At 33.7% G+C, this 13,004-nt stretch overlaps 1 protein-coding gene across 1 annotated transcript; it reads left to right on the forward strand.

Annotated features, from left to right (window-relative positions):
* The first annotated feature begins 546 nt into the window (after window positions 1–546).
* On the forward strand, window positions 547–9,063 carry uhmk1 (U2AF homology motif (UHM) kinase 1). The gene is given in 8 exon segments (NM_001076659.2): window positions 547–1,201; window positions 2,591–2,883; window positions 4,266–4,457; window positions 4,552–4,646; window positions 6,106–6,182; window positions 6,268–6,366; window positions 6,458–6,546; window positions 8,383–9,063. Coding segments are annotated over 8 exon segments (1,263 nt in total). The 5' UTR covers window positions 547–930; the 3' UTR covers window positions 8,530–9,063.
* Window positions 9,064–13,004: the final 3,941 nt, after the last annotated feature.

Raw genomic sequence — 13,004 nt, forward strand, 5'->3', positions numbered from 1 at the left:
CATTCATATAGTCCTAACCAATGATGTAGAGGAGAAGGGCGGGACTTGCTGAACTAGACATGGGGGGAGAAATATATATATATATATATATATATATATATATATATATATATATATATATATATATATATATATATATATATATATATATATATATATACTTTATGATAAAACCAACCAATACAATTTATCTTCCTGTAGAGTCAAATTTAATCATACTAAATTACTGCCCTTAATGCCAACTTAGGCAGTATTAATTAACAATTTTAATTAATACTGTAATTAATTTCAGTATTAACAATTTTAATTAAGAAATGAATTTAATAAATTTTAAAAACATCCATAGCAGCAATGATAAATAGTGTACAAAATATTATATTTATATTGAAAAATAAAAGAAAATACAAAAAAACAGTGTTTTTATATTTACTGAAGTGGAAGCATGTTAAAAAATGCAAATGCTGGTGAGCTTATATTTGTAAATATAACAATTACAAATAATATTGATTAGCAAGATTGTAGGAAACTCTACTTTTGCTTTCTCGTCACTTCCGGTATCATGGCCACCAAAACAGTGGCAAAAATGTCCGAACTCGGTCCTCCTGAGCTGGGGTAAATGGATCTGCTGTGTGTTTTATAAACGCACATCAGCTTTTCGGATCTTTAAGATCCGACTATGCTGAGGCAGAGCTCAAAAATTAGTTTGTTCGCGTTAAAATATGCCATTTAAACCTTCGTTCGTCAGCAGTTGGTGGTCGTTAGCTGTAAACTCTGGCTTGCAGAAAACCACTATGCAAAGATCATTTCAACTAAATAAAGTTTCTGCAAAGGGTGACGGATGGAGCACACACCACTTATAAACCTGACACAATTTAACTCTGATTATCGTTGATATTGCTTATGGCTTGCGTTTCTGGCTCTAGTGCAAAAATGTCCAGTCCAAATGTCAGCTCACCTGCGATGGCGGTGACTTCAGCGGCCGCGGAGCAGAAGGCGAGCCCGGCGTTATTTGAGATCTACGGGAAGATCTGGAACGTGCAGGCTCGGTTGGGTCAGGGCGTCTCGGCCTCGGTCTACCGTGTGAGCTCCGGAAGGGCCACTTCTGCTGTAAAGGAGTTTCAGGTGGACCCGCAAGGTGGAGATTACGGGTACCTCAAGGAGAGCTCGGTGCTGGAGAAGATTCAGGGACATAAGAATATCGGTAAATTAAGCTAAGACACGTATGTTTGAAGCAGGGGGAAGGGACTACTCTACTAATGTTCAACTTCCAGGAGATTCTGCAAGTTGTTTGTTTTTAACAGCGTAATCTAAATATTAAAGAATAAGTTTATTACATGGGGACTTAATATTTTCTAGGACAGAAGGCGATTTTGTAGTCAAAATAATTGAGAGCCATCGATTTAAACAGCTCTGAAAGATAAATTGTAGTACTGACTGCAAATTATTGTTAAAATATATGTATATAAAAAAGTTTTTTGATTACATAGAACGCATATTGAATGTGTCTTATGCAGGGGTGCCCACATTTTTTAGTATCAAGGGCCAAAAACCAAATATCACTGAGAGCCGTGGGCAACTTATACCAAGGTAAATATACCAAAGTATATTAAATTTGCCATGTGTAATTTCCTAAAACATTACTTTAAATTGCATTAACTAATGCAGTATAACGTTAAATTACAACTACTTGCAATAAAACAATCACATTTTTAACAGCAGAATCGGCTTTTGACTTGATTTACTCACCAAAGATAATCTGATTAATTTACAACATTTAATTGAAACCTTTAATTTCAGGTAGCTTTTAACAATAAAGCAAACAAACAAGGGTTATATTCAATTTGAATTGACCGTCTCAAAACCATCCCTATCATTCTCCCTCTGTTCTTAGATAGGATGGTGGGCCAAATCAAAGGTTGCCAAGGGCTAACTTTGGCCCACAGGCCCTAGTTTGGCCATATCTGGTCTAGTGTTGTAGTTGAGGTATTATGGTAAATTTATATAAAACATGTATTTTTATGTTGAACAATTAACATACTCTGTCTAACCTGTGTTTATAAAAAAAGTGTACCTGGTTATATTAAATAGGTTAAGCTAAATTGTGTGTGAAAGTGATTTTAAAGCAAATTTTTTTAACACATATTTTGTGAGTCATAATAAAATGACACAATTTTTTGCCCAGGGAAAAAAGTAGTAAAAGTGACACATTCCTATGTACAAAACAAAAAAGGTATACTTGCATAAATGCATAAAAAATGCTTATGAAGGGGTGACCCACATTTACAATATGTTTAATAGTTCGCAAGAGGAAAACTTCTCCATTAAAACGGATGAGTCAAGTTGAGCTTTATTGTCATTTCACTACATGTGTGGACATACAGTGGAATGAAATGTGTCTCGAAGGATCATAATGCTACATAACTAAACAATCATAATTTTGAACACAACACTTGATGTAAGAGCTATTTTAAACCTATAAATAGCTAACATACCAGAGTGTTAATCTAACTATACGAACTATACATTTACTATGAATACTAATACTATAAATGAGTCCAGAAGATCCAAATGTTCTTTGTTGTGTCTCTAGTGACGCTGTATGGGATGTTTACCAATCATAACCCCTTTGGTGTGGCTACTCATTGCCTGTTGTTGGAGCTGCTGGATGTGAGCGTGTCTGAGCTGCTGGTCCGGGCCAGTAATCAGGGTCACTCCATGTGGTTGATTCAGCACTGCGCCCGGGACGTTCTGGAGGCTCTGACCTTCCTTCACAGTGAAGGTTTCGTCCATGCAGACCTCAAGCCCCGCAACGTCCTCTGGAGCGCTGATGATGAGTGCTTTAAACTCATCGACTTCGGCCTTAGCTTTAAAGAAGGGCATCAGGTGACAAGTTGAAACAAGCTGCTGCAGACACATTAGCATTTGCTGTCAAAATCATTCAATGAACAAACAAACAAGCACTGCCATTTCAATGTTTGGGGTCATTTTGAAAATAGTATGTTGTGCTTACAAAGACTTTTTGTTGATCTGATGCACGGTAGTGCTGTGTAAATATAATAAAACAAATTAAATAATTTTTTCATCTAATAGTTTAAATGTTTTAGGATGTCAAATCTGAATTTTCAGCAAGTCATTACCCCAGCTGTTGTTAAGATTCTATAGCATACTAATATTCTATTCTGTTATTCTATAATAATAAATTCTTTAAACAATCTATGGCATTGATGAAAGTACATAATTAATTTATTTAATACATATTTTGACAAAATAATACTTTGCAATTGTTTAATATTAAGTACATTTTTAAAATTGTTATGAGTTTATGATGTTTAAAAAGGATGATGTAACTTTTAGGTGAGATGTAATGTGTGTGACAGATCAAAGATGAGGCAGGAATCGGTTCTAAGTTTAAGCAGTTTTTACTCAGTGGATTAAGCAAAAGATATGACAAAAAAAAAGAAAAAAACATTTACAATATTATTTTATAAACAAAGACAATAAGTGTAAGTCAAATCAAAGAAATTAACAAAACAATCCTTATATCTAACATCTAAACTAAAAAATAAAACCAGATATCTTCAGTGCACACAACACTCGATCTAAACGAATTAAACTACAAAACTCAAAATTACACAGATGGCAAAACATTCAAGCTAATCTAACATAAACAAGCTAAACTAAAGCAAACCTAACAAAGATATCATATTGTTCAGTTTAGTATCACAACAAACATCAAAGCATTTACTTAAAGCCAACAAAGTTCAACAAGTAAACTTGAATTACATCAGAAAAGTTGAGGTAATAAATCACAGACTAAAATGACAAAACAATCTTTAAATTCTCATTTAAAGAGAGGCTTGTCTAGGGATTGGTGGAACTGGCACCTGAACCAATAAACAACCTAAAAGTGGAGAGAGGAGGGTGAAAAAAATAGATACTCATACAATTAACATGGAACATAACATATATTTTTTTTACTATGTTCAATATTCTATATTAAAATTATATCATCTATAACTTTAACAAATACATGAAATATAATTTTTTATACTTCCAAAAACATTTTTTTCCAGAATAAATTATTGAACAAAATATAATTAATTGAATAAAACAAATGTTTGCTATTTAAAATAGAATTGCTAAATAAAACATTAAATAAAATGTGTGGCCTTACAAATTTGAATGGCAGCGTATTATCAATGTGCCTCTAGTATTATAGGTTTGCAATGCATTAAACACCAGGGTTCTTGTCTGTCTCATCACAGGATGTGAAGTATATCCAGACAGATGGATACAGGGCTCCTGAAGCTGAGCTGCAGAACTCACTGGCACAGGCAGGTGTGGAGAGTGACTCAGGCTGCACAACCGCTGTGGATCTGTGGAGTCTGGGCATCGTCCTGCTGGAGATGTACTCAGGAATGAAACTCAAAGAAACTGTCAAGTCTCAGGAATGGAAGGTCAGATGATAAAGTCATTTTTTGCAATAACTATTTGAAATGACTTAATAGCTATTACTTGAACTGTTGTTCTTGCTCTCTGTTGTGTCTACAGGATAACAGTTCAGCAATCGTAGACCATATCTTTTCAAGCAATGCTTTGGTTTACCCGGCTATTCCTGTCTTTCATTTAAGGGATCTGATCAAAAGGTAGGAAGTAAAAGGAGTTTGCAAATCTCAGCACACTTTTTTCTTCAACAGGTCAACTGAAAAGTGAGTCAGATTTCAGGCTGAAATAAGACTCCTATACACAAGGGTTTTCATTGTTTTAGTTAAAACAGTAATGTTGTGGAAAGTAATTAAAAATAACTGTTTGGTGTAGTATATTTTTACAAAAAAAAAAAAAAAAAAAAAAAATATATATATATATATATATATATATATATATATATATAAATGTTTATTATATTAAAATGTTTAATTTATTCCTAGGATATCAAAGCTGACTTATTTTAGCAGTTATTACTTTGGTTTCATGCCATGTCCACACCAAAGCGTTTTCTTTTAAAACGCATATTTTCTCTCTCTGTTTCCGCATTGTCCACAATGAGACAGCGTTTTTAGGAAATGAAAATATATCTATTTGAAAATGCCAATGTTTAGACAGCTTATTTAAAGATTGATGGCAGTTTACACATGCTTCGCATTACTTCTCTATAAAGGACACAGATTGTTCACTAGGAGCTTGGTTAGTAGCGGACAGTTGCAACATTTGTGATGTTTCAAAGAGATGGAAAGTAAATAAACGGCATGTGGATATGAAAAACCTCTTATGTCTGTGCGCATACGCAGTACATGAAAGCGTTTCACCGATAGTGTGGACATGAAGGGTTTTTAGACGAAAATGCTTTTTATCAAATTTATCTGGATTAGTGTAGACGTAGCCTCAGTGTCACATGATCTTTCTGTTTTGATGCTTCTAAGATGTTGGATGTTTATAAGTAGCTGCTGCATAATATTTTTGTATGAACTGTAATTTTTTTAAATTTAAATATTAGATTTTGAATATGTAAAATTGAATACATATTTCTTTCATACATTGTTAATATATATATATATATATATATATATATATATATATTTTTTATTAAGATATGATACAATTAATTACTCAATCAAGAGTGCAATTTTCCTGAATTTCATCACATGAATGAATGTGAAGTTAATACTGAGTGAGCTGCAATACTCTTTTAATGTACTTTATTTTTATTTTATGTACTATATGATATTCTGTACTATATTTTTGTCAATAATATAAATAGCTCCGAACAAAGCAACGCTATATTGTGTTTCAAAATAATTTTTGAACAAATTGAAAGCAACAAAATTTCAATAATCCATTAAGACTTGCTTTAAAGTCTCTTGCTTAGTTTCTAAATGAATCGGCCATTTTGGAAGAATAATTTGAATGAATGATTTAAAAAATCACTCATTAAGACAGGGATTTACAAAAACCTACTGGGGTTTGTATCTATTTGTGATAGGCCTAAAATAATACACAGTGGTTGAACAGATCTCAAAAATAAGATAATTTTTTGGTCAGTTTCTCAACTATTATTGTTGCGTTTTCTTTAGATAGGACTATAATGATGTGTCTTACCATCCCCAGTATGCTTCACAATGACCCTAAACTCAGAAGCACAGCCAAGGCTGCATTAATGAGCCCTTTCTTCAGCATTCCCTTTGGTTTGTATCACTCAGCATCTAAACGATTGTATGCATTGTTCAGTGTGCGCTGTGACACTGTATGAAGAACTGCTTTGGGTTTCAGCACCTCATATTGAAGATCTGGTCCTTCTGCCCACACCTGTCCTGAGACTACTAAACGTAATTGACGACAGCCATCTATATAATGAGGATGAGTATGAAGGTCAGTCTCTGATTGATTGGTTCAGAAATCGACGTATATTCTTTGTTATTATCTTTATTTAGCAGATCTCTACGTTATATGTATGTCTTAGATATAATAGAGGACATGAAAGAAGAATGTCAGAAGTATGGCACGGTTGTGTCCCTACTGATCCCAAAAGAGAACCCTGGCAAGGGACAGGTGAGTGACAATTAATTTTAGTAGGGAATGTAATTTTTTTTTTCCGTTAACCGGTGATTTTGTAATATAGAAGAGTACAGTAGTATTCATTGTCATCTTTTTTTTCCAAGTATCCTATTGTTTTTTAGTCAAGTTGTAGTTAATGTTTTATTTTTAGTCAATGAAAGTGTATTATTTAGTATATTTTAGTCACACTGAATGTACATGTTATAACTGTAATGACAATAACTGATGATAATTGGAGTCATTTAATAAAATGTCATCTCATGCTCTCTAAAAATGCTGGGTTGTTAAGCCAAATGTGGGTTAAATAAGAATCAAATTTAACCGATTGGTCAATTAAAAAGTATTTTAAAAATAATTTTGTGATTTAATGGTTGAGTTTGTTCAAATTTGACCCAAGTTTGGGTTTAATCAACAAGCATTTTAGTGTGTACTGATACAAGAATCATCCATTACCTAATATATTCCTAATTTATTACATTATATCACACAATAAAACATAACACCCTCTACAGTATAAAAATTGACAACTTAAAAGCATCTCTCAACAGTTAAAATAATAACATTCATAGTATTAATACCAATACTTTCAATTTATATTTTATAATACTAGGTCTATAATATAAAAAAGTATTTTATTTTGTGAATGTGTGAAACTTTCAATTTGTTACCCACTACTAGCAAATAACTAAAGAAAGACAAAAAGGTAGTAAATGTACAAATCTATTTGCATTATAAACCAGCTTTATAATCACAACAATACTTTACAATAATATTACTTTGCAGTTTCATCAAAAATTATTTAAATAAAAAACTGAGAAGATTGCAACTGGAAAGTGATACATGTTTTGAATAATGCTCTTAGAAGAAGAATAAAGTGAAGACTTTGTATTTTTTTAATTTAGTTTTTGGTTGTGACGGGAGTCCAAAAAAAAAAAAAGACTTGGAAATCTCAAACAAGAAAGCTTGTGTAGGTTGTTAAAAAGTAGTATTTTCAAATTTTTGCTAAAGACAATATAGATAGGTTTTACTACTGACTACTACTTACAACAGTAAAAACTTTTCCAAATGTTATTTTAGATATTTGTTGTGGAGTTAATTCAAGCCTTTCTGCAACAATCAGTCACACACAATGCCATTATATAGTTCGCACACACACACACACACACACACACACACACACACACACACGCACGGCAAATGTTACAGGATACAAGTTAATATCCACTGCTGTATGGATACCCGTTATGTCAATGTACAAAATAAACCTGATTTAACTCCACAAACAGGTATTGAAGCATCTTGTTTTCTAATTATACTGATACTATACGGCTGTGGTGAGGAATTACGTAGCAACTTTACTGTCTTTATTACAAACATGCACTGTTTTAAAACATTTTAAACTTGTAAAACTCATTCTTGAGGTGCTGCTTATCACAGAGAGCTAAACAGATTTATTTTAATCCCAGTTGCTTTGCACGTCCTGTCCTGTTGATAAGATTATACGCGTTACTACAGAGACATATTAATATGCGTCTGTCAATCAATCCGGTGGGCAGGGAAACTGCACTCCTACACCACATTGCGGTGGGTCTCAAAATGGGAGGGATTTGGATCCTATTTTAACATCAGTAAATAAAACAAATGTGACTTGGTGTTTCTATCACACCAGTATGACTGTGGACACACTACTATACCTACACAAAGTTCTGTCCTATCAGCTTACAAAAGATGATTTTCATCATAGGTGCCCTTTAAATGATCACTTTGAACATTGTGCTAAGTACTATGCCATCTAGTTTGAAATGCGTATTGTTCGTCTTGTTTTGACAGGTGTTTGTGGAGTATGCAAATGCTGGAGACTCCAAAGAAGCCCAGAGATTACTGACAGGCCGTACTTTTGATGGCAAGTTTGTGGTCGCTACATTTTACCCACTGAGTGCCTATAAGAGAGGTTACTTATACCAAACTGTGCAGTAAGGCTGCACACACACACACACACACACACACACACCTCCATTCAAAAAGTGTAATTTACTTTACAATCATGTTAAGTTCACTTTGTGTGTATTGTATAGCTGATGCGCAACCTTTAATATTTACGTCACAAAGATTAAGATTATTGTGAAAATAAGACACATGAGAGTAACAAGGAGAAAAGATTTAGTGCCTGCTTTCTACTTTTATATTAAAGGATTGCACCATTATAAGACACTTACATTTACTTTGTGATAGCTGGTTGCCAGATATTCACTATTTATGCTTCCATTTTTTTTTCTCTTTCTGCAGTAGCATTGATGCGCTGCTTTGGTTTACACACTGCCTTCTAAAAACACTTTAGAGACTAGGTTTACATGCTCTTTGAATGTCTACAATTCCACAATTTGCAGTTTACGTGGGCTGTTTTCTTCCGTTCTATTTTTCCGTTGTTAGTTTTAGTGGTGGTATGTTGGTATTTCCAGTAATTATGCACATATTTATAAACTACTGGCGAAATACACTGGCCTACATGCACTGTGGCGTGGTTAACGTTTATGTTCGACTTGACCATGAAAGCTGTTTAACCTTATTTTTAAAAAGACACAAATCCATCAGCGTCTACAGAGAGAGCACAAATATGAGCGAGCGGGTAGCCTTGTGCTATATAGATCATCCTTAAGTGACTTTTCATTGCATATTCAGGGGAACGAGACTCCACGTCGAACACAAAAGCCACAATCCGTGTCTCATCTAAAATGTTTGTCAAAACCTAAATTAAAAATAATATCGTTATACAATTTCAAACTTGAATTCCAAAGTATAACTTGTCCTCTGGAGATACTCAAGTAATAAAATGCATGAGATGTTGTGGTGAGCAGCATTACTCATTTATAGCACACGTCTGTGAAGATTCAGGAGCGAATAATCTACTCTGTATCTTCCTTAAGCTGGACTGCCTACACGCTGATAAATAATGCTGTTTACTTCACCTGTGTTACTTTCATATTTAATATACGGTAACACAAATGTGTAGCACACATTTAATATTAATTCAGAAAGGCTTTTTCTTCTTGCTGGCCTCTTGCTGAAGGGAAAGTTCAGCCAAAATTGAAAATCTGAGTATTCAAGCTTTTTCTTTAGCCAAACATTGTAGAAGTTTTTTGGCTGAGTTTAAGATGATTCATTCAAATTTAAAATGCATGCCAATGTCTTCCACTTTGAGGGTAAAAAAAATCAATGACCCTTGCCAACACCTCTCCATTCACGGGTAACATGCCGGATCCGTTACCCCGATCTGTCCTGGCACCTCGCAATTTAGAAATTGAGCACTGCTCTAACAACTGACATCAACAACAAGACTTTTGTCAGGTAGTGGACATTGAGCTCTTATAAAGCAAAATATAATCGCTGAAACATTTCTTTTTATAAATTGTGTTATCAGACAGTTTCAGCCAAAATATCTGATGTCCTACTGAAGAGCCACAAAGTTAATGATTAGTAACTTAACACTTTTCATTTTTGGGTGAACTATCCCTTTAATGCTCAGACGTTTTCTACAAACATATTATAGTCAAATATATCAGCTATCTGAGTGGATTTCACAATCTATACAATAAATAGTGAGTGATTTTGGAGTCGTAACATTATTTAAAGGCTTTTCCGTTGTCGTGATAATATTAGTTTTTTGCATTGAGTTTGTCTGTGATTGCATGACATGTGGAGTCTTTGATAGTACTTGCACATAGCCGTCGTTTGTATGAGCATTCACATTTATTACTTCATCAATATCGTCTCATAGTTTGTCAGTCTTCCGGGTAAAATTGTTTTTATTTTATTCATTCTATACAGTCCAAATGGCATACTTTTCTTTGTCCTGCTGTCTAGAAACATAATTCACTTCCAGGGCTGTAATATTGAAGAACGGGTTGTATTGCAGGCAGATGTTAAACAAAAAGTCGAACACAAAAAACTATTCATTTACTTTTCTAGATGGGGAGTGGATTATATTTCCTTGTGGCTATTAGTTGTTTTTTTGTTGGTGATGGGAATGTTTTTAGGATGTTGTAGTAAAAGAGCACATTGGTCGAACTGATATATGCACGGTTTAAGAAAATGTCTTTTGGGTAATTTACTGAAAAAGTGTGATGATCTAGATTTCATACACTTATATAATTCTCTGTCACTTTGACTTTAATGTTAAAAAGAGAATTATGGAGATGAGCAGGAGATCTTTTAGCATCCTCCCTATATGAATCTGTATTGTTGTCCATACAAAATGACACTCTTGGTTAGAAAGATTCATTAATTAAAATGTGAGATTGTATTGAAATGCGCTACAGTCATCCAGTTGTGACTTAGGAAACGAATTCACCACTGATTTTCTCAAATTTTCTTCTTTCTTTTTAATGTACAAGTAAAATAATGTATGCTGTAGACACCAATTATAAATACTTGCTCTATAATGTACAATTCATAGATTCAAAAAATACAAATTTAATGTTTTTAAAATGTATGTTTATGATAAATACCTATATACTGTTAGGCAGTGTAATTTACATAGCAAAACATTTAAGTATGATCAAGTTCTGATTACAACAGACATTTTTTGTTTGGCTCAGAGAAAAAAACACATAACCCATAGGAAAATTGAGGAAACCTCTGGCAAATAAGTATTCAGACTATGACGTCAAGGCTACAGCACTTTATTTCCTTGTTGTTTATATCCTGTTTGAGTCCGCGAACACGTACAGTGAGCAAATAAATGGCTTTTAGGATGTTGGAAAAGAACCATTTATTTACTAAAAAACTATATTATATAACTATATACTATATTTCATTACAGAGTTGATATTATGATGAATCTAAAATAATGAAACAGGTTTGGGTTACACTTTTTTGATGATTGATTTGTTGAATTTAAGTAACATTGCATCTATATGCCGACTAATTCTTTTTAGATTAACGAATAATGAACTTCGAATAACAAACTTCTTGAGCTCTTATTATTTTGGAGCGCATGATTATTAAAGCGCACCTGATATCCGATCCCTTCAGAAAGGGACAAACAAGTAAAAATGATGACGTCTGAAACTCTCTGTAGTACAGCACGCCAACCAAAAGGGCAGTGTAAATGCAAGCCTGTTAAAGGTGACTCGTCCTGTACCGTACATCTCAGTGAAAAATGAGCCATAAGCAGACTGTTAGGGTTAGTGTAAGTTGACATGTACTTGCAAAGTTTCTTATAGTCAGTTAAAAGTCTGTTGAAAGAGCAGTATCAATAGATATTAAGTAGACAGTCTACTAATACTCAAATGGACCATTAAAACAAAGTGTTACCCAGATTAGATTTTTATATTATGTATAAACTGTAGCTTTAGAAAATAGTTCACAGTGCATTAAAACATTTATGTGAAAGGGACATTTTTGAGTCCTAGATTTAAAGACAATCTAGTTATTTATTTTTTTGTTTGTTGGTGTGAGGTCTTCTTGAATGAATGACAAAAAGATTCATTTCAGAATTCTAGAAGACGTATATAAATGTGAGAACAGCAATAGTGAATTCAAGTGCATCTTGTGCTTATGATGAGCCATCCAAACTTAAATCCAGCCGATTAATTTATCTCAATTTGAATAAAGTTCGAAATAGACAGCGAAGTCCTCAATCAAAGTCATCAAAGGTCTTTAAATAGAGCCTTGAGTCCCCTAACAATGAGAAAGCACAAAGATTTCTTCCCGTAAGTATTTCATTAAACCTGACATGGGTATGTGTAAACATTTCATGCTGCCTTAATTTTTTGTGTATGCTTTAATAACGTTACCGTCTGTAAACACTAGACTGTGATAAAAGTGCCAAAATTGTTTCAAAGCCTGCCCTTTTTCGCCCTCACCAGCAACCCTGCAGAAATACCCACAACTTCAGGGAAGCCATATATAAATGTTTATGTTGAACGTTGCCTTGCAAACTTTTTAATGTGCTACAGTTGGTTGCTTGAGATTATATGAACATAGAAGCACAGTGCTGGGGTTTGGCTGGCCTTTGTGTTTGTATAGTGAGTAATGAGTCTCCCAAGAGAAAACCCTGCAGGGTGGAACCACTGATAGACATGGGAGTGAAATGCTCTTTGGGTCTTAATAACCCAAGAAAGGTTGGAGAACTAAATGGCAGCTTGAATGGAGAGAGAGAGAGATAGAGAGTTTTGAGTTGGTATATAGAATGAAATAAATACAGAAATAGCGTCCTTCTCTTTTACTTTCATATTTATGTTGACAGTATCCTTTGTAACCCTTTTAAAAATGTATTTGCTGAATCTGCAATTTTATTGGTTTCAATATTGCAATAAAGTAATAAGATATCGCATATCTCACAGCATGCACAAGATCTTTACAGGAAAAGTGCAAGAAGTCACCTGACCTGAGTGCAGTTGTTTCATGAGGAAATGTGAACTTGACACGAATCATGTATTGATATTGATATT

Source organism: Danio rerio, chromosome 6, assembly GCF_052040795.2.
Source record: "Danio rerio strain M-AB ecotype USA chromosome 6, GRCz13ab, whole genome shotgun sequence".
NCBI classification, from domain to species: Eukaryota; Metazoa; Chordata; class Actinopteri; order Cypriniformes; family Danionidae; genus Danio; species Danio rerio.